The 22,966-nt window shown below is 47.6% G+C and overlaps 1 protein-coding gene and 1 long non-coding RNA gene across 2 annotated transcripts in view; one reads left to right on the top strand and one right to left on the bottom strand.

Moving 5' to 3' along the window:
- Positions 1–217: 217 nt before the first annotated feature.
- Positions 218–16,282, bottom strand: LOC118075489 (uncharacterized). The gene is made up of 3 exons (XR_004691378.3): positions 16,106–16,282; positions 14,624–14,728; positions 218–372 (listed from the first exon to the last, which is right to left on the bottom strand). It is a non-coding gene; the product is annotated as an uncharacterized LOC118075489 (long non-coding RNA).
- The window catches only part of CORO2A (coronin 2A), a 59,777-nt gene continuing 52,345 nt past the window's right edge, over positions 15,535–22,966 (top strand). The window contains exon 1 of the mRNA XM_035097497.3: positions 15,535–16,061. Within this exon, the coding sequence (XP_034953388.1) occupies positions 16,047–16,061 (15 nt within the window). The 5' untranslated portion in view covers positions 15,535–16,046. The remainder of the gene's footprint in view (positions 16,062–22,966) is intronic.

Here is a 22,966-nt window from a genome sequence, read left to right as displayed (position 1 = left end):
ACTTAGAGGCTACTCCAATCAAAGGGTTCAAAGAGAATGGGAAATCTTTAAGGAACATCTAGATCAATATTATAATACTAAACATCTCCTGGTAGAAATAGAGTGAATATTGAAAAATAAGGAAAACAACATCTTCTAAAATGGAGGGAAATAATGAATATAACATATAAAGTTGATCCGTGTGCTATATAAGGATAAAATAAGGACGCAAAGAATATATAGTCGATTATGTTTATTTAAAGCCATGTCTTTTGTTTTGTCTGTTTGTTTGTTTGTTTGTTTGTGGTCTGTTTCTTTTCTTTTTTACTTTATTTCTTTTTCTTTTGTATTCTTTATTTCTTCTTTCAGGTCTTGATGATAAATTGCAGAATTCTGGGGGGAAAGATAAATGGGAATAGGTGAAATATAAATTAAATTGTATCTAGAAAGCATTTCTATATCAATATTAATCTATATATAGGGTAATATTGTATTTCCGGGAAATATTCTAATTGGATTTATAACTTTTTTTCTTTTGTTACCATTATGGGTATTATTGTTATCGTCATTGTTATTGTTAATATTATGTTTTTTGCAAATATGGAAGCTTAAATAAAGTTCTTTAAAAGGAGGGGGGAGAAATAAATGCTTTCCCAGCATTTTCTTAGCATTTTCTTAAAGCGATAGGCTACTATAAGTTTCTTTTAACAGTCACACACATTATCACAATTTTGGGGCCCTTGGGGCCCCTCATTTTTCCATTTCCCCCAGGACTCCACATCCTTAATTATTCCCCATTGACTTTCTCTGCACCCATCTCTGGCTTCTTTCCCCTTCAAGGTGTAATAAACCAGGTGTGAACAGATTTCTGGCTTGCCAAATCTTCTTTCTTCTGTTTTTTACTAGAACCCAACAGCAGTGTGTGCTTTCACATCCATCGGGGTATGTACGCGCGTGCAGAGGGTGGCAGAGTTGAAGGGCGCATGTCTGTTGAGTCGTCCTCACATTGCCCTGCCAGCGCTGCCCAGAAAAATGCACCCGGGGCCATCGCCCCAACACACACCAATTAGAACTCCCAAGAGCCAGGTTTCAAAAGTCATAATGGCATAGCTGTCAACTTTCGGATTTGAAAATAAGGGATCAGCAGCAGCCTCACCTGTCCCGGGGGCAGTCTATGGTACTGTATATCTAACAATCCAGCATAGCAGCGGGAAACGGCGCTGGAATAAGGGAATTTCCAGCAAAAAAAAGGAAGGCTGACAGCTATGCATAATGGCCAGAGTTAAAGAGCAAGGTGCTTCTGAGTGCTGGGTTGTGTTTTCAGTATCAGTCCTTTTACACAAGAGTCCACTCTGGGTCACCCTAATCTTTATTAGTTTCAGCAGCCTAATTTAAGTGAGGAGAGGCATTTTTGTTGTTGTTCCCACTGCTAAAACAACTGACAGTTAAAAAAAAACCAACAACCAACCTTGCTGATCTATTACAATCAGCCAGAGATCTACCGGTACCAGCAGATCCTGCTGCCCCTGAAGAAAACAATGCAGAAGGGCTTGACTGCCTGCTTGGTCAATATTGCAGAAACCTCTAGTGTTCCCACCTGCAACTGCGGTCTTTCTTAAACACACACACACACACACACACACACACACACACACACACACACACACAAGTTGAAACAGTGCCTGAGAAAATGAGCAGTACCTTGCTGCCCCCAAAGCAACCATAATAGAAACAGAATGTCAGCTAGAACATCACAATCAAGTACAAAGGCACTAGCCTTCCATACTGTTTATATAAATTAATGGAAGCATTTATCCTCTTTCGCATAAGCTGCCAGAAAGGATGGGAGGAGCAGCTGATGGACAGGTGCACAGCAAAATGTAACAGATAAGCTTCCAGATGTCTGAGCGAGGAACACTGCTTCATACTATGCAGCTTCTAAAATCAAGAGCCGTGCATTTCTTTCCAAGCCGCAACATCTGTGATGAACTTCTGCCTTGCCGTAGTACGTAGATAGCTTACATAAGAGATTAGCAGTTACAGTGATCAAATGGGACAGTCAAACCTAGTGAAACACTTGCTATAGCTCTTTTTATTGAAAGCAAGTTCATTAACTGACCCAGGCTAGGGCAGGCCGCAGATTTAAGATGCTACGTCTCAAACTCTCCAGCCTGTCACAAATATTTCCCATAGCTACTCTATGCACCTTTGGCTAAGAAACAATAGTAACCTTGCAAGAAATGGATGATATATCCCAGGGACTATTGATATAAAGGATGCCACCACATTTATTAATTTTGTTAATGTCTCAGCTCATCTTTGGTCCTCAGACCCAGATATCCTTAACGCTGGAGTAGATTATCACAGAGCAGCATCTCATCCTTGGCCATATAGGAACTGTTGACCCTTGGCTCTAATCATGTTAAAGCAGCAATCCTATGCGCACTCCCAGATTTTGGAGAAGGGCTCAGTGGATTATTATTATTCGTCAAATTTGATAGTTGCTTTATCTTGCCCCAAGGCAACCTAAAGCAGCTCACAACCAAACAAGCATCACAACAAAACCCTCACACAGATACGTTAATACCAGTGGGGGGGTGAAATATACTCGGAGTCGAGAGTGAATTTCATGCTCTTTATTCAGCTCATATTCATCAAGGAGAAGAAGAGAAGACGAATCGCTCTTTTCCCAAAACCATCTGCTTATATACATTATTTACACAATGGGCCTTGCGTGATTGGCTACTTCAGGGCTACACCTGTGGGCCAATTATATTGTGGATTGACTTCTGCCTGCAGCCTGATTGGCTGCTCCTACAGGCCAATCAGGTAGCAGATTCACTTCTGCCAGCCGCCTGATTGGCTGCTCCAGCAGGCCAATCAGGTTGCGGATTCACTTCCACCTGGAGTTGGATTGGGTAGCTCCCGCTGATTCTGAATCCTATTGTTCTAGGATTCAGCTCAGTACATAACACCCCTCCCCTCTAAGTTCCAGTCCTGCCCGGGAAGTTGCATTCGTAGTCCCCAAGGTCTGCTGGCCGCCTCCGTGTGCGTTGTGGCCTGGGGTGTTCCTTGGTCAGGGGTTCTGGTTCTGGCTCGTGTTCCGAGGCTGCTGGCTGTGCCGGGGCTGTCTGGTCTGGCGCCACTGAACCACTAGGTTGTGACTCTGGTTCCGGTGTCCTTCCAGCCTCGGGGCGCCCCTCTGTGCCTACTGCTTCTGCTTCCCCTGCCCACCCCTCTCGCTCTACAGGCCTCACTGCCCTGCTGTCCCCTTGGGACCCCTCTGTCCCGCTCTCCTCCTGGGTTCCTCCTGGGAATCGTCGCCGTAGCTGGTCGCAGTGGCGGCGCCAACATTGCCCCCCTTCCGTTAGTACCTCGTACGACACGGGACCGGTCACCTTGGTGACTGTGGCGGGTACCCATGCTGGGCCTGCCCCAAAATTCTTTGCATACACTGGGTCCTGGGCCACAAATGTCCGGGGGTTCCTGCCTTTCCCCACCACTACCTCATCCTGAGCTCTGTCGGGGTGAAGTCGGTCCAGTCTAGTTGCAAGGCGCCGGCCCATGAGTAGTTCAGCTGGGCTCCGGCCCGTCGTTGTGCTTGGGGTGCTGTGCTGTGCTAGAAGAAATGCGGCAAGGCGGTATTCCCAGTCCCCTTGTGTTATGCGGCGGAGGCTGTCCTTGGTGGTCCGCACCATGCGCTCCGCTTGGCCATTGGTGGCAGGGTGGAATGGTGCTGAGCGGATGTGGCGGATGGCGTTCTGCGCTGTGAAGGTCTGGAACTCCTCTGACGTGAATGCGGTTCCATTGTCCGAGACGAGGGTGTCAGGGAGCCCGTGGGTTGCAAACAGCTTACGTAGTACCCGGATGGCTGCCGCCGTAGAAGTGGACGGTACCAGTGCGACCTCCAGCCATTTGGTGTAGGAATCCACCACTATGAAGAATGTTTTTCCCTGGAAGGGGCCAGCGAAGTCCACGTGCAAGCGTGACCATGGATGTCGGGCGGACTCCCAGGGCTGGACTGGGGCCCTTGGGGGATCCGGGCGGGATTCTTGGCAGGTCTGGCAGTGTTGGACCCAGGCCTCTATCTCTCTGTCAATCCCCGGCCACCACACATAACTCCTGGCAAGGGCCTTCATCCTCACTACCCCTGGGTGTGTCTCGTGTAGGGCTGTGAGGACCCTTTTGCGGAGGGGCTGGGGAACAATGACCCTGCTTCCCCATAACAGGCACCCCTTGTGGGCCGACAGTTCATGTTTGCGGTTTGTGTAGCCAGCGAATTCTGGCCCGGGGCTGCTGCTGGGCCATCCTCGCCACACCCAGTCCAGGACCCGGGAGATGACCCTATCTTTTGTGGAATGGTGCGCAACTTCTTGTGCCTGAATGGGTCGGTCGGGAAGCAGCTCCAGGGTCATAACCTCTTGCGCAGGCGCTGGGTCGGGGCCTGTTTCTGGTAGTGGTAGCCTGCTGAGTGCGTCTGCGTGGCCCATCGCCTTCCCAGGGCGGTGGATTAGTGCATACTGGTAGCCGGCAAGGAAAATTGACCACCTGAGGACACGTGGAGACAACACTTGGGGGGTCTGCTTCTCGGGGGCAAACAGGCCAAGCAACGGCTTGTGGTCAGTCACTATGGTAAAGGGCCGCCCGTACAAGAAATCATGGAATTTTTTTACGCCCTTCACGATTGCCAGACCCTCCTTGTCAATCTGTGAGTAGTTTCGTTCGGCTGCAGCAAGCGTCTGGGAGAAGTATGCCACCGGCACCTCTCTTCCATCCGGGAGTTGGTGTCCCAGGACAGCGCCGATGCCATAGGGAGAGGCGTCGCATGCCAGCACCACTGGCAGCCTCTCGTCGAAGTGTGCCAAGACCGAGTTCGAGACGAGCAAGTCCTTGACTGCCTGGAATGCGGCCCTTTGTCGCTGGCCCCACACCCAAGGGGCCCTTTTATCTAGGAGTCTGTGTAGGGGCTTCGCTACCGCTGCCTTATGGGGAAGGAAGGCATGGTAAAAGTTCAATAGTCCCAAGAATGACTGAAGTTCGGGCTTGCTCTTGGGCTCTGGGGCCTCACAAATGGCCCGTACCTTGTCACCGGTTGGATGGACCCCTTCTGCGTCCACCTTAAATCCCAGAAAGTCCACCTGCGGCACTCCCAGTAAACACTTTTCCCGCTTCACCTTGAGGCCCGCCGTCTGGAAACGGTGCAGGACGGAGCGGAGGCGGTCCTCAAATTCCTCTGGTGTGGGCCCGGCGATCAGTACATCATCGAAGAAGGGGGTGACGCCAGGAATCCCTTTAAGGAGAGAGTCCATTAGATTCTGGAATATGCCTGGTGCCACGCTAACGCCAAATTGCAGCCGCTTTACTCTGAATGCCCCTCTGTGCGTCACAATCGTCTGAGCCTCTGCTGTGGCTTCGTCCACAGGCAACTGTTGATACGCTTGGGCCAAGTCCAGTTTGCCAAAGATTTTTGACCCAGCCAGGGTGGCGAGGACATGGCTGACCACTGGCACTGGGTATGCATGGGCCGTGAGAGCCTTGTTTATGGTGCATTTGTAGTCTGCACAGATGCGGACCGAACCGTTAGGCTTGACGGGTGTGACAATTGGAGTTTCCCAGGGGGCGTTGGGCACCGGCTCCAGCACTCCTTGCTCCACGAGCCGGTCCAATTCCTCGTCTATGCGGGGTTTCAGGGCGAACGGGACCCGGCGGGCCTTGTGCCTGATGGGTCGTACAGCGGGGTCTAGCTGTAGGGCAATGGGGGGTCCTGTATATCGTCCCAATGCCCCATCGAAAACCCCTGGAAACTCTTTGCATATGGCGTCCACGTCCACTTGTAAGCTAGTGCGGTTCACCCCGGTAACGGCTAGCCCCAGAGGTCCAAACCATGCCAGTCCCAGTAAGCTAACGTAGGGGCCCTTAACTACCAGCAAGTCCAATTGTTGCTTTCGCCCTCGATATTGCACCCTGAAGGTCCCCACCCCCATTGTAGGGACCTTACGTTTCTGGAAGTCCCGGAGGGTGAATGGGGCCGGCCTTAGTTTGGGACCCCCATTAGGGCACAGTTCCCTTAATGTTCGGGCCGAGATTATGGATAGAGTTGAACCCGTGTCCAGCTCCATGCGGCATGGGGCTCCCTCTATCTGTACCTCTATATAAATTTTCTCTGTGCTGGGATGGGGCAACTGGAATACCTGGTAGTCCGTGATCTCCGTCGAGTTGCCTTGGTGCATGGTGCCGTGTGACCTGGGGCTCCTGGATCGGTCATCTGATGCTTGTCGACGGGTGAGTTGAGCCCGACACACCCGGGCGATGTGTCCCAATTTTCTGCACTGCCTGCACTCTGCGTTGCGGAAACGACAGGTCCTCCTCTCGTGGTTCTCCCCGCAGCTTGCACAGTTCCCTCCTTCTCGTCGAGGCTGCTGTGGTGTGTGTGCTGCTTGAGTGCGCCGCTGTACTCGGTGTACTTCCTCCCTGTCAGATTCGGATTCGTCGGTGAGGTCTTCGTGGTAGACCCTCGGTTGGGATGGCGGGGCCGGTCGTGCCTCTTGCGTTGACCTCTCGGCGGCTTCGGTTGCCAGGGCTTCCTCCAGAGCAATCTGGAACGTGAGGTCTTTTTTGGCGTAGAGGCGTCGTTGCAACATCTCGTCCCTCAGGCCACCGACGAGGCGGTCACGAAGCATGTTCTCCAACTCTGAGAAGTTGCATAACCGGGCGGCTTGGCGGAGGGAGGTCACAAACCCAGTTATGGTTTCCCCTGGGGCTTGCCGCTTTGCGTAGAAGGCATTTCGGCAAGCTACCACCGAGGGCTGTGGTGAAAAGTGCTCCTTCAGCCGTTCCATTATTGTTTTGTAAGAGACGGTAGCGACATCTCTAGGTGCAAGGAGAGCCCGGGCGATTTCAAACGTCTCCTCTCCACAGACGCTGAAGAATGTCGCCCTCTTCATGGCATCGTTGGTGACTTCTTTCGCTTGCAGGAGGAAGTTGAAACGGGCGGCGTACCCTTCCCAGTCTCCTGATGCTGGTTTGAATGGCAAGAAGCTGCTGTCGGTTGCCATTCTGGGTTCCTTGGGTCCTGGAGCTGAAGCCTGGATGCACGGTGCGATGCAGCGGTGCAGCAGGTGGCGGTGCTGCGGTGCAGTGCGTGGTGGCGGTCAGCTCAGCAGGATCCCATCCTCGTCGCCAGTGAAATATACTCGGAGTCGAGAGTGAATTTCATGCTCTTTATTCAGCTCATATTCATCAAGGAGAAGAAGAGAAGACGAATGGCTCTTTTCCCAAAACCATCTGCTTATATACATTATTTACACAATGGGCCTTGCGTGATTGGCTACTTCAGGGCTACACCTGTGGGCCAATTATATTGTGGATTGACTTTTGCCTGCAGCCTGATTGGCTGCTCCTACAGGCCAATCAGGTAGCAGATTCACTTCTGCCAGCCGCCTGATTGGCTGCTCCAGCAGGCCAATCAGGTTGCGGATTCACTTCCACCTGGAGTTGGATTGGGTAGCTCCCGCTGATTCTGAATCCTATTGTTCTAGGATTCAGCTCAGTACATAACACCGGGATAGGAAGAAGTAAGGGAAACGATGATTAAATGGTCACAAGATCTTGGGGAAACTATATACTTAGAGCAGTGGGAAAAATTCTGGAAGGAAGATAATAAGATTCACCGCCTCATATACAATTAAAGAAAATTTTGTTAAAATGTTCCATAGGTGGTATCTAACATCAGGAAAGCTGGCAAAGATTTACAAACTGAAACCCAATCTTTGCTGGAGATGTGGTGGAGAAATAGGAACTACAATACACATGTGGTGGAAGTGTGAGGAGATTGAGAAGTTTTGGGCAATAGTACATGAAGAAAAGAAGATGTTGGAAATATTTTTAACAAAGAAGCCAGAGGCATATCTCCTTGGAATATTAGATGCAGAAATACTGCCGGGGCGGGGGGGGGGGGGTCTTCCTATATGCAACCACAGCTGCTAGAGTAGTGATAGCCACAAAATGGAAATCACAGAATAAACCTACAAAGGAAGAATGGATTTGTAAACTAAATGAACACGTAATCTTGGTAAAATTAATGGCTTTAATAATAAGAAATCAGTCAAATCAAAAACTTTTAAAAAATGGAAATGTTATGAGGAATATATGGTGAAGCCCTGCTCGGAAAAAGATATGCTAATATCCCTAGACTAAAATGTGAAATATACGATGGAAGAGAATTTGGTAAGGGGGAAAAAAAACCCGCAGCTTAAGGCATCGAGGGCTGATTTTGTGCCCTATGATAATAACCCTTCTGTTTCCACCACCAAAGCTTTCAGGGGAGAATTTGCAACAGTTTGGCACCATGTTTGAGTGAATGAGGTAACGTCAGAGTTTTAGTGAAATTGTGACCACGCGGGTTAGGGATTTTTTTTAAAAAGTTTTTCCGCAGGTTAAAGCGTCGAGGGTTGATTTCTTGGCCTATAATAAAAACCCTTCTGTTTCCACCGCCAAACATTTCAGGGGAGAATTTGCAATTGTTTGGCACCATTTTTGAGTGAATGGGGTAACGTCAGAGTTTTAGTGAAATTGTGACTGCGCGGGTTAGGGTTTTTTTTCTTCAAAAAAATGTTTTTCCGCAGGTTAAAGCGTCGAGGGCTGATTTCTTGGCCTATAATAAAAACCCTTCTGTTTCTACTGCCAAACCGTTCAGGGGAGAATTTGCAACAGTTTGGCACCATTTTTTAGTGAATTGGATATCGTCAGATTTTTAGTGAAACTGTGACCGCGCAGGTTAGGGATTTTTTCAAAAAAATGTTTATAGCAGGTTAGGTGTTGAGGGCTGATTTCTTGGCCTATGATAAAAAAAAAAACCCTTCTGTTTCCACCACCAAACCTTTCAGGGGAGAATTTGCAACAGTTTTGCACCATTTTTGAGCGAATTGGATGACGTCAGATTTTTAGTGAAATTGTGACAGCGCGGGTGAGGGATTTTTTTAAAAAAATTGTTTTTCCGCAGTTTAAAGCGTCGTGGGCTGATTTCTTGGCCTATAATAAAAACCCTTCTGTTTCCACCGCCAAACCTTTCAGGGGAGAATTTGAAGCAGTTTGGCACCTTTTTTGAGTTAATTGGATAACGTCAGATTTTTAGTGAAATTGTGACCGCGCGGGTTAGGGATTTTTTTCAAAAAAAAAAAAAAATCCGCAGGTTAAAGCCTCAAGGGCTGATTTCTTGGCCTATGATAAAAAAACCCTTCTGTTTCCACCGCCAACCTTAAATTGTGACCGCGCGGGTTAGGGTTTTGTTTTTTTAAAAAAATAAAAATAAAAACTGGAGAAGACTATAGAAAGACTGCAAAGAATGATGTAATATATTTATTGGAAGGAAATTGAGTGGGGGTGGAAGGAAGTTAGAGGACAGAGAAAAAAACAAATAAGAGTGATGGATGATATAGAAAGAGAAGGGGGAGAGGAAAAATGGTGGTGGAATTGACAGATTTGTACCTGGTAAATGTAATGTGTGGTAATGTATTGTAATATACTGTAATAGAAAACTAATAAATAAATAAAACTCTAAAAAAAAGAAAGAAAAGAAAACCAGCGGGGAGATGTTGATGCCAATCGATGCAGACAATGTAGAGCTAAATGAACCAATGTTCTGATAAGGCAGCTTCCTGGGTAATACTGTGTCACTTGCATCTGAGTAAACATGCATGGAGATTGCACAATATCGTTTTGCTCTGGCCTGGAGTCAAGGCAGACTAGAAATTGCGAGTGGCTACCTACACTTTGATCCTCCTTCACACGTAACTACAGTAGGTGGGAGTGAAAAGTCCATAGAGACAGGAAGAATGAGTCGGGAGCACTCACCTGCAGTGGGGGTTACCCAAAATCCTTTGCATCATACCAGAGGGTACTCAGCTGAAAACTGGGAGGGGCAGGGGGGGTCTTGGTAGGCATGGGAGGAGTGTTTGAGGGCTCCCTGGCCCTGGTGCCTATGCATGCCATTTTGGGGGCCCCGTGGGTGGGTGGGAGATGGAAAGTTTTAACATAGCTGGTCTGATCTGTGAAGGTTCACACATTCTGCTTATTTTTTTTGGGGGGGGGGTATCGGTATGGCGTTAGGCAGCCTGCCCTGGACTTTTATCTCTATGCAATGTCTGTTGGTGATAAAGCAAGAATTCTGTGCACACCCACCCACACCAACAGGCTTCTGGAAATCACGCCAAGAATTTTGCAACTTGGTTTTTAATCAAAGATAATCTTTCCTCCACACTTTGTTTATATTATCTGGCTGCCGGGGCTTGTCTCAAGCTTTCGACTGTCCGATAAAGGATCCTGCCACATAATGAGATCTGAGGATTTAGGCAGGTTTTAATTCTGGTCCTTTGTATTTGGAAGGAAATGGGGCACTGGGGCAGAGTCGTACAGCTGTGATCTCCGTGGCTTCAAAGGCAGGCCAAGACATTCTGTTGCCCTCAAGCAGCTGTCCTGGGTGAGAATTGAAGGGTCCTTCGCAACACAGATCTTGCTCTTATTACTTACAAGCTAAACTCAGGTTATATAACTGAGGTTGGGGCTCTGCGACAGGCACACCTGCTTCACTCACCTGTAGCGCCCCTGAAAACAAACAAACACACAACCAAACTGCAAACACACATTTGTGTCAGGGAATAGGACCAAATGGCCCTTGCAACCAGAAGTACAGACTACCCTGAGCTTTCAGTACCGTGTTATATTTTGCAGGATGGAATAAACTCTTCCTCCTAGTCACCGACAGCAAGCTGATAGCTGCTGGAATTAATTCAGACGCTAGTCTTTAAAACATCTCTCATTGTTAGAATGTGCAGAGTCAGACATTCTTTATGTTGTACTTTGTTTCTTGGTAGTAGTTGTACCCACTGGTCCGTATTAAACCCGGCAGCAATGGCAGTGCTAACAGTGTTTTTCATGCGGGCTATGAGATGATATTACAACTCCCCAGAATGCAGAGGTTGGGTTCCCCCAGAAGAATAATAAAAAAAATCCACATATTTTTTTAAAAGTTTGCAGCCCTAGGAATTGTTTATTTTGATGGTCTGTTTATGTAGTGCTTATGCTGAGCGGTCAGAGCAGATCGCATAAAATATCTCAGTAATTCTTACAACATCCCGGTAATAATAATAATAATAATAATAATAATAATAATAATATGCATGCCACCCTATACCCACAGGTCTCAGGGAGATTCCCAAGATAAAATCACAATATAAAAACACAACACACACACACCGTAATAAAAATAAAAACAAGAACAACCCAATAAACTCCCCTTCCTTTAAAGCCCTAAACGGCCTCAGTTCAGTGTACCTGAAGGAGCGTCTCCACCCCCATCGTTGTGCCCGGAGACTGAGGTCCAGCACCGAGGGCCTTCTGGCAGTTCCCTCACTACGAGAAGCGAAGCTACAGGGAACCAGGCAGAGGGCCTTCTCGGTAGTGGCACCCACCCTGTGGAACGCCTTCCCACCAGATGTCAAAGAGATAAACAACTACCAGACTCTGAAGGCAGCCCTGTTTAGGGAAGCTTTTAATGTTTAATAGATTATTGTATTTTAATGTCTGTTGGAAGCCGCCCAGAGTGGCTGGGGAAACCCAGCCAGATGGGCGGGGTATAAATAAATTATTATTATTATTATTATTATTATTATTATTATTATTATTCCTTAACACATTTTAAAAGGGCATTGGGTGTCAGTCAGCCAAAGGCTTGGTTAAAGAGGAATGTTTTCTCCTGGTAACTGAAGTAGTACCTGATGGCACCAGGCGAACCTCCATGGGGAGAGCATTCCACAAACAGGAGCCAGAAAAGACCTGTTCTCTTGTTGGCACCTTCTGGACCTCTCAGAGAGGAGGCACATATAGAAGGGCCTCAGAAGATGATCTCAGGGTCTGGGTAGGTTGATTTGGAGAAAGGTGGCCACTGAGGTCCAGTAAGGCAGGACCCACATCATTATTCCCATCTTACAAAAGGGGGGGAGAGAACGGAGCCTGAAAAACAGTAACTTGCCTAAGCCCACCTATTGAGTTTGTTGATAATATGAGATTTGAACAAGGGACTTCCCAACTCATACTCTTATCCAGTCGTAGCAGGAATGATGAATCTGTGGCCCCCGATTGGTTGTTGAAATCCCATCAACCCCAACCAGCTGAGCCAATGGTCAGGGATGGCAAGAGTTGAAGTCTAGCAACATCTGGAAGGACATAGGTTCCCCATCCCTGCACCACACCATCACAGCTCTACTAGATACCAACAAGTATTTAAGCTCAAAGGGACAAAGGAAGAAACTGGGGGCAGGGGGGGGGGAGTTAGACAAGGTATTCTGATCCTCTCATTTGAGAACTCAAGACTTTTACAAACACATGTTGTGACACACAATATGAAAACAATGTTTTGGACTAGGGAAACACGGCATGGGTTACTCTAGCCTTGACTATTTATTCCAGGGATAGGCAAGCTTCCATTGGAACCAAGCCAGCATAGCCAATGATCAAGGATCAAGTTGTAGACCAGGCATGTCCAACAGGTCGATCGCTACCTACCAGTCGATCGTGCTGCGTCCCTGGTCGATTGTGTGATCCCGATCAATTGCCCCCCCCAAAAAAAACCCTCAAAAACTTTGGGTATTCTTCCCCTCAAAAAAACTCAAGAGTTTTTTTATAGTGGGAGTAGATCGCAGTCTCTTGTGAGTTGGACATGCCTGTTGTAGACTTACAACAGGATCTTATAGGATCTTATAGATAACCTGGATTTATCCTGGATAAGGCCCACCTCTGAAAGGCATGTGCTATGGTTCGAACTTCGTTACCAATAAGTTTAGAGAGTGGAAGTAAAGATGTGTTTAAAGACTGCAGTATGATTTATTGCACGGGATATTTTTAATCTAATGCAAACCACTGTGAATCTAGAAAGTAATCTGGTGATCCTCTGCACTCACAGAGGTTGCATTTAGATGTGAGTGTCCGCTCATGTGACATGCAGGTGTGTGAGAGGTGACCCAAAAGCATCTTCTACTTTGAGAGAAAGCAGCTTCAAGAGGTAAGAACTGGGAGAAGAAACAGTTTCTCTATTTCAAACTGTTTCGCCTACCACCACCCAGATGTTCCCCTTCCCGAGGGATTCAAAACACACGTTCACCTGAGAAAATGCTTTTCATCAGATGGCTGATTCTGATATTCAGATCAATGGTACTATCTTAGATGAAGCTTAAAAAGCCCTCCTCTCAAATCGCCCTAAATATTAAGCAACTGTAGAATCCAATCTTAGCCAGGTCTAGTGCAGGTACAGTCGTGAAATGTGGTTTTTGTGTTTTAAAATCTTCATTTTAAAACAAACACGCACACACAACTTTCTAGTTGTTGGGATTGTGAAAGGTTTTCAGTATGTCAACAATGCCCAGAGTCCAAAAAGATACTTGAATAAAAGCTGGTAGCAAGGCTTATTCATTCAGCGTGGCTCAACTAGCTGCCATATGTCTGGGTTTAAACATCTGGGAATCGGGCTGCAAAATGGCGTGCACACGGATTTTTGGTGAATCGGCAAAATGTCCGGGGGTGGCGAGAAGCTCAACAACTTTGAGACACCCCCCCCAAAAAATCAACAACTTTGTCTGGATTTTCACTTTTGGGAATATGGCAACCGAGCTGTACACCATCACTAACTTCATCATTGTGGCCTCTCGGTAGTGGCGCCTGCCCTGTGGAACGCCCTCCCAATAGATGTCAAAGAAATAAACAACTATCTGACTTTTATAAGACATCTGAAGGCAGCCCTGTTTAGGGAAGTTTTTAATGTTTGAAGTTTTAGTCTGTTTTTAGTTATTTGTTGGGAGTGGCTGAGGAAACCCAGCCAGATGGGCGGGGTATAAATAATAAATTTATTTATTTAGTATTTCTCCACTGATTGTCAGTTTCTGGGTGCAATTCTAGTTGCTCACATTAGTGCTTAAATCCCTGAATAGTTTAGGCTCCAAATATCTGAAAGACTACCTTATTCCCTTCCAAGTGTGCAGATCAGCTTAAAGGAACCTCTTCTTGCCAGCTGCAGCTCCCACAGAATTTTTTTGGGGGGTGGGGGTGGGGATGGGGTGGCCCAGAATAGGGCCTTCTCTGCTGCAGCCCCTAAGTTGTGGAATTCCCTCCTGCAGAAAGGGAATCCCTGGCTTTCTCACTTTGCTGCTTTCCATGAATGCTGAAGACATACCTCTTTGCTCTGGCCTTGGACACCTGAGATAGAATCATAGAGTTGGGAGGGACTAGCTCAGGCATGTCCAAAGTCCGTGTCGGGGGCCTAATCCGGCCCACCAGTCAATTTAATAAAAAAGCTCAACAACTGTGGTCGGCTCTCATGCACATTCACGTCATCAGATCTGACCCTCTCTGAAAAAAGTTTGGGCACCCCTGGTCTAGTCCAACTCCCTGTAATGCAGGAATCTTTCACCCAATGTGGGGCTCGAACCTATGAGCCTGAGATTAAGAGTCTCCTGCTCTATGTGTGTGTTCAGGGCCCACCCTATTCCTGTGATTGTAATCTGTTTTAACTGTTGTCAGTTTTTTTAACTCTTGTAACCTGCTCTGTGACCTGCTGCTGAAGGGCTGGGAATGAATGTAATAAATAACAACATACCCTCCAAGGATAAGGAAAAGCAGGTCATTCTGGGATCAAGTCAGAAACCTGGGCGGCTTCTATAAATCTGGGGCTGTCCTTGGAGAATAAGGACACTTGGAGGGTCTGTAACAACAACAACAATAAATTTATTATTTATACCCTGCCCATCTGGCTGGGTTTCCCCAGCCACTCTGGGCGGCTCCCAACAGAATATTAAAAAAAAAAAAAAAACACGACAAAACATCAAACATGAAAAACGTCCCTAAACAGGGTTGCCTTCAGATGTCTTCTAAAAGCAAAACCAGAAAACCGAAATAAATTATGCAAAATAGGTTTTTTTTAATACAGTACTCTGTGTGTATGTGTGTGTGTGTAAAAGGCCTGGGAATGATGTCTTAAACATTAGGAAGAACTTCCTGCCACCTAAACATTAGGAAGAACTTCCTGACAGTAAGAGCTGTTCGACAGTGGAATTTGCTGCCAAGGAGTGTGGTGGAGTCTCCTTCTTTGGAGGTCTTTAAGCAGAGGCTTGGCAGCCATCTGTCAGGAATGCTTTGATGGTGTTTCCTGCTTGGCAGGGGGTTGGACTGGATGGCCCTTGTGGTCTCTTCCAACTCTATGATTCTACCGTATGATTCTATGATATAAAAAAGAAAACAGAATAATCGATGCAAAACTGTTTTCAAAAACGCAAGACAAAAAAACGATGCCAACCACCGCACTTGTTTCATTTGCGTAATTCATTCCGATTGCAGAATTGCGATCCGCACAGAGCGCGCGTCCAGCTCGGCTCTTCTTAACCCTTTGGCGCCCGGGTTTCCCAAGGGAGCCGCCGCCTCTGCTCCCCGCAGGGACGGGATTTTTCTGGCTGCCTCCCGTCTCCGCCCACCCGTCATCATCAACAATGCAACAACCGCCGCCTCTGCCGAGGTTTCTGATCTTGCTTTGCCGGACTCCGAGGGCGGCACACAAAGGAAGCGGGAGGCGGGGGGGGGGATCTTGGCCTGCCCTCCTCTCCTCTCGTGGCTCCACCCACCACCCTTTCTCTCCAAGCGCGCGTGTGGACCCTGCAGTGACTTTGCAAGCGTGCGCTCTGCCTAGGGAGCGTGCTTGCTGGAAGCAGGCAGCTTTTGATGGGCTTTTAATTTTTTAAAAAATTTTTTAAGGGTGACAGCAAGCAAAGGGTTTCCACCCCCACCCATCCAATATATATATAAATTCACGATCAATGAATGAACGTGATTCCATGATCGCGCAGCAGCACCTGTAAAAGGGATAAGCTAGGCGTGCTCTGATACAGGAGGAAAAACGGAGGAGGAGGAGGAAGAAAAGTGTTCGGTGCAAGATCAGGCAGGATCTGAAATCTCTGCTGCGGAGAGAGACGACTGAGAGCTGGGCGGGCTCGCCGGCCCTTTGACGCTGCACCAAAAATCTAGGCTGCATGACCATCACAAAGGTAGGAAGAGGGAGCGTTGCAAAAGAGGGACGAAAGCGACGCACCTGCTCTTGAACCGCGTCGCAGGTGCCAGGCATTTTGCAAGCACCAGCCCAGATCCGGCAGTTTCCCTGCTGCGTCGTGCTTCCGGCATTATAACAGACTGAAAGCCGTCTGTTCGCAAAAACAAAACAAAACACGGGGGGGGGGGTCTTGCAAATGTCCCTGAGTGGCTTGGTGGATCATTATTAGAAGGGTGGATCCTGACCCTGCGTCGTTTGGGATCTGAGGGGCGGGGCGAAATCACAACATCAGCAAAAATGCTTGCATGAATTTGACAGCTACATATACTTAGCTATCAAATCGCCGCCGCCCTCCACCCCTTTTTAAAAGAATACATCTGTCGGGTTGGGTCAGTTGCAACGTTCAAGTTTGCTCAGGGCAGAGGGGAGCCCTAGCTGATTCCTACCCCAGTCCAATTGTGTGTAAAAATAAAAAAAAGCATAATCCACCAGCAACTTCTCCTGGGCATGGAAATGTTTTTTCAGCCTGCAAACGAGTTGGCACATTTCTTGTTAAGATCTGAGCATATTAGAGGAACGGATCTCAACCCTATCGTATTCTAGATATGCGGGAAGGGAAAAACATTAGCTCTTGAGAGAAAATAAAATCATATTGGTTTAGGGCTGCCAACTTTGATTCCAGGACCAGAAGGCCAAATGAAGTCAGAGCCTGGAGGAATCTGTTTCCCTGCAGTGGATCTCCTGGGCACGCCTAAGCTGGCCTTGGAGTTTGCTTGCATTTCAGGTCACCTGCGGCGAATAAAAAATCTTCTCCAAGTGACGAGCCATCAAATTTATTTGCCAATTGTAAGAAAATTGGTTCTGCTTTTCATCCAAGCTGTCGGTGTCAAGTTCTCCCCCCCCCCAAAAAGAATTCTTCCTATACAGTATGCATTTCCAAATGCTAACTATTTAATTTAATTTAATCATTGCTTTCCTACCCACCTAATGCCAACTAACTGCTCCATTGTGCTTACAACTAGGTGGTTAAACAATGCCCCAAAGGTTAAAGGTAAAGGGGCCCCTGACCATCAGGTCCAGTTGTGTCCAACTCTGGGGTTGCGGCGCTCATCTCGTTCTATAGGCCGAGGGAGCCGGCGTTTGTCCGCAGACAGCTTCCGGGTCATGTGGCCAGCATGACAAAGCTGTTTCTGGCGAACCAGAGCAGCGCACGGAAACGCCGTTTACCTTCCCGCCGGAGCGGTCCCTATTTATCTACTTGCACTTTGATGTGCTTTCAAACTGCTAGGTGGGCAGGAGCTGGGACCGAGCAACAGGAGCTCACCCCGTTGCAGGGATTCGAACTGCCGACCTTCTGATCAGCAAGCCCTAGACTCTGTGGTTTAACCCACAGCGCCACCTGGGTCCCTTGCTCCAAAGGTTGGATTGTTTCAATTCTTTCAGTGCAACCTTATTGGTGAGAACAGGCTTCCAATCTGCTCTAGTGCTTGTTTGGTGCCAAAGGATGGTAGTTACTCTGGATAAGATAATTCAGAGTCCAGGTTTGATATTGTCTGTGTGGCCTCGGTATGCCCTTCTGTACCATGGGCTTGTTTCAGACGTAGATAAGGTGGTTGACTAACACAGCAGGATAGATTTATTGCCCTGACTTTGCCCTGGGGGCCAGGGAGACTTATGGAGGATTTGCAACAAGAATATTGCTGTAACTTTGCCCTTGAGTTCAGGGGAAACTGATGAGTGTGCAAAAGGATTATGATGTTATTATTTTCAAAGGAGGTTTTGTCTGCAACTGAGGAACACATGAAGGATAACAATCGTACTCTAGTTCCATAGAAGTTCTTTTGCTATGAGAACGGGCGGCTAGACTCAAAAGAGAAGACTCCTGCACTTTTAATAGTTGGCGAAGCAGAGCGCATTCCAACAGGTGTAGCCATCCTAATGGGTGCTAGGTAATTGCTGGGAGATGTGGCTTAGTGTCAGTTGATCCAGCAATTAACTGCTGGGTGCTAATTACGCAGTTCTGGAGATCATAAGGATTGCCTTGTTGGATGAGATCAATACATTGTGCTCACTGTGGCCTTCTAAGTGCCTCTGGGAAGCTCATAAGCAGTGCATGAAGGCAGAAGCTATCCCTCCATGGTGTTTTCCTCCAGTGTCTATGACCACCATCTGGAGTTTGAGAACCATGGTTTGCTTATTTAAATGTCTAACGTTGCTTCCCCCCAGCCACATCCGATTCCCAATGTCTGCCATGAAAGAGTCATCTAGTAAAACCAATAAACATTTTCTCCAATAGTGAATAAAAGTTAGGAAGCCAGCAGCCAAATACTTGGTTGGTTATTTAAAAGCAAAATGTGAACTTCAGCCTTCTTTGTGTCTTGAGCTCTTGGTCATGGGCACCATTCCTCTCTCCCCTCCCCGCCATTTCTTCCCCCTAATTTTCCTTCTGCTCCATCCATTGGCAGCATTCCCTACTTCCAAGCTTTCAAGCCTGGACTCCATTGCTTTGGCCTGCTTCCTTCACCACCCCAAGTTCTCATTTGCTAGGAGGGCCTTCTGTTCCTTTTTCACTAGTCCTGTTGCCCTGCCCGTCTATAGGATCTGAGCAGCTGTTCTTGAGAGACTTAGGGTTAGAACAGGCAAGTCCAACAAGTAGATCGTAATCTACCGGTAGATCACTGGTAGATCACTGGCACCCCCCAAAATCTCAACACTTTTGCCCTGCACCCTCCAAAATGTGGCTTTCCTCCTCCCTAAAAGAAGCTCAACAACTTTGACCTGAACCCCCAAAAGGGGAGTAGATCACTGCCAGTTTTTAACTCTGTGGGTAGATCACAGTCTCTTGGGAGTTGGCCACCCCTGGGTTAGAACAATGCAGTTCTTCAGCCTGTCTTGCCTACCATAGCAGCTCACCTAGAGCTGAGTTTTCTAAGCCACGGTATGTCAGGGCTAGGCAGTGAGCAGCAATCGGAGATGAGCCAGGGACCACAGAACAAGCTACAAGTCAGGACCAAAGAGTAAGTGGGGTGTAGTGGTTGAAATGCTGAACTAGGACCTGGGAGACCAGGGTTCAAATCCCCAATCAGCCAGGAAACTTACTGAGCGACCTTGGGCCAATTCCTGACTGTCAGCCTAACCTACCCCACAGGGTTGTTGAGTGGATGGATGGTAAAATGGGGGAGGAGAGGACCACAGAGAGCACCTCATGCTCCTTGGAGGAAAGGTGGGATATAATAAATCTCCTGCTTGGGCTACTGCAATGCGCTCTACGTGGGGCTACCTTTGAAGGTGACTCAGAAACTGCAACTAATCCAGAATGCGGCAGCTAGACTGGTGACTGGCCGCTGGGACCATATAACACCGGTCCTGAAAGACCTGCATTGGCTCCCAGTCCATTTCTGAGCACAATTCAAAGGGTTGGTGCTGACCTTTAAAACCCTAAATGGCCTTGGCCTTGTACACATGGAGGAGCATCTCCACCCCCATCATCGAGTCTGGACACTGAGATCCAGCACCGAGGGCCTTTGGGTGGTTCCCTCACTACGAGAATTGACGTTACAGGGAACCAGGTAGAGGGCCTTCTCAGTGGTGGCACCCTCCTTGTGGAACGCCCTCCCATCAGATTTCAAAGGGATAAATAACTCTACGACCTCTAGAAGGCCATGGCCCTGCCTACTTCCAAGGGCAAAAACTGTATTTTGATCTGTTATTGTGTAAGCTGCCTTCAGTAAGTTTTACTCGTGAAGGCGGACTGTAAACATCTATAAATAACTGTTGGAAGGATTGCAGAGATAAAGTAGGAGGAGTATTTTGAATGCTCTAAAGTTCTATATGGATGCTATTATGGTAATAATATTGATTGCAGTAACGACCAGTGCTTTTTTTCCCCTAAAAAAATGTTTAGGGGTACCCTCATTTTCCTACTCATATTAAAATACTGCCCCTCAATGAGGCCAAAATTAGATTCACAAAATGTTTAAGGGTATGCATCCTCCTGCGTCCCCCCAGAAAAAAGCACTGGTAATGACCATCGTAATAGTTGTATGAATGGGTGCATAGTTGTAACCGATCAACTTCTCCAACAGTGTAGAAGGCTTGGGATAATATCCAGAGATAGCCCATATAAAAGTGCTTGCACCTATTTGATTAAGTACTTGAATTTTGTGAGAGCAGGCTGGGGAGTGGAGAGCAAAGAGCAACACACTGATTGCGGCCACGTTGGCACGTGCAAAGATCGGCAATGGATTCTGTTTTGCTAGCTTTGGGCCTCTGGGGTATAGTGCTGGAACTTTCCTGTTCCACTCATTAGGCAGAATGGTTTAAAGTGGGGTTTCCCCTTAGCTCAAATTACCAGGTGGTTAATTAACACCGAACCTTCCTTTGGGGAGTTGAAGTATGCTCACCAGGGAGAAGCACACTGGGGCATGGGGGTCCATAATAAATGTGACACACGGCATAGAAATGGGTGTGACAATGTTAAGGGCAGGCAGAAGTGTGTGTGCAGATTCTCTAGCCGGGGGCCCTGAGATCAGTAGCTGTCGCCAGCAGGGCAACTAGCAGAAAAGTTTGTGCTCTGTTGTTGCCAAGTCAGTGGCAGAAGGCCTGGCTTCTTGTTGTCACATCAGGCCTGGCCAGTCCACAGGCTTCATGCGCTCTGTTAGTTGGAGAGGTGTGTCTGTGTTATAGATGGATATAGGGCACACAGTCCTGGGTCGTTCTCTGGGACCAGGAGGTTCCTGCTTCAAGCCTTGAAGCCAAGCAGAGACCTGTGCAAGCCTTTGCTTTGTGAAGTATATGATTGTTTCCTAGCATTAAGCGTAGGATGCATGTGGTTCATTGAGAGGGGGGATAATTGAAGCCACGTTGGCAAGCCCTGCCTCCACCACTGACATTCGCTGGGTCCACATCAGTTGGTGTGGAGCTCCCCACACATACTGATTCATGTGCATAGATCTCATGATGGGAGTTCCTGGTTGGACAGGAGCTCCTCTTTACGTGGAAGAAGTATACATGCTAGTCAAATGCACAGATCGCATGGTACGTGGCTCTTGCACATGTCAGCAGTGTTAGATATACCGGTATAAGCTAGGCGCCAAATGGCTCCTTCAAGCCAGGGTCACTGTCGCCAAAGCATAGTGTCTCGTTGCCATTGGGGCGGGGGGCAGAGGGCTCGAAAGTCATATTTTCCAATAAAATTTCTTGGTTCCTGAAATTCATTCTGACTGCGCAGATGAAATGTAACGGCTAGAATTCTACAGGATGTGCTGCTGGTGTGTGAAAATCGTCAAGATCCAAGGATGCCCAGGCATGTACCTCCAGGTGATGGAGACATCAGATACCATCCTGGTGACCAGGCACCTTCACTTGGTTGCAAGTGGCCAATATGTGGTTGCAAAATGTGCCTGGCGAATTTTGAATGCTGCCTGTCAGCAGTGAGGCATGGCCGCCGCCGGCCCACACAACCCCAGATCTTTCTCCCACACGCTTTCAATGTGTGCCTATGTGTGCGCCTTCTGAACCCACCTCATGTCATTCGATTCCCCCACCCTGCATCTTCACCCACAAAGCACTCCACACGTGGTACAGAACTCCTGTTGTGTGTAGGATCAAGCCCTTGATGAACAGCTGTAATGTGAAGTTAATGAAAGGTAAAAGGATACTCAAATGAGTTCATTTTCATTCCTCAGGGTGTAAAATGATCGTTGTGCCAGTGGCCAAAGAGAGGCTTTGCACAACACGGCACACAGTTGATGTTGTTAGAGCTGACCAGGAGCTTTTCGTCTTGTGGCTGTGATTAAGGCAAGAGAGTGAAAGAGACACTGTAATCCTATATTGATTTACTTAATGCTGGCTGGTGTGACATCTAACTGGTTTAGTATCGCTGGCTATGCAGAGAGCTGGTTCTTTCTCCAGCTTTCGCATATATGACATGCAATACTGATTTTATTTCTGTTGCTGTCATGTTAAATATGCAGCTCGGTTGCTTAGAGCGTGGTGCTGATAACGCCAAAGTTGCAGGTTCGATCCCCATATGGGACAAGCTGCATATTCCTGCATTGCAGGGGGTTGGACAAGATGATCCTCAGAGTCCCTTCCAGCTCGAGAATTATTTGATTCTAAGTGTGATGATCACTGATGCTCTGTTGTCTTGGGATAGATACATGCCTCTTCCAGCGGCAGGCAACCTTCAGCCTTTTAGTGCAACAGAATGCCCCTTGGTTGGCACTAAACTATCTAATCCAGCTTGTGTAAGAGGAGGAGAGGCGGGTCTGCCTTATGCTAGGACCCATATAGCTCAGTTGGTAGAGCACGAGGCTCTTCATCTCAAGGTTGTGGGTTCGAGCCCCACATTGGGCAAAAAGACTTCTGTATTGCATGGGGGTTGGACTAGATGACCCTTGTGGTCCTGTCCAACTCTACAATTCTCAGCAATGGGGAATGGCTCCCCTTTGCAGCTGTGGATTCTAGAGCCATGGAAGAGCAGAAGTTCAGGCTTTTGGTCAGCAGTGACATGCCGTGGATACATTGGGAGGTCGGAGGCAGATCAAGGCGATAAGGCCAGAAGAAGGAACAAACCATGAAGAAAAGCCAAGGCTCTTGAGCAGATTTTTCCTTGAAGAACCTTCTGATCTCTTTAATGCCTTGTGCTTCCTGTTAATAAATCAATCCATTTGTGATTTTAAAGAATGTACTGTACTGCTGGTGATTCATTATCTCACTGCAAGCGAAACTGGGGACCTTTCCAAGGACATGCCTCGCCCTCGAGAAAAGATTCCCTCCCCTACAGTCTAATGGTGGCCCTTTCCAATGGAGCTGCGGTAGATGACAACTCCCATCTGGAGAAGAAGGAAGTGAGGCAGGGCATGATCAAGCTGATGTTCATTGTTGGGGTTTATAGGGTAG

Source organism: Zootoca vivipara, chromosome 15 (genome assembly GCF_965207765.1).
Source record: "Zootoca vivipara chromosome 15, rZooViv2.hap1.1, whole genome shotgun sequence".
NCBI classification, from domain to species: domain Eukaryota; kingdom Metazoa; phylum Chordata; class Lepidosauria; order Squamata; family Lacertidae; genus Zootoca; species Zootoca vivipara.
This window is presented reverse-complemented; position numbering and strand designations above follow the sequence as displayed.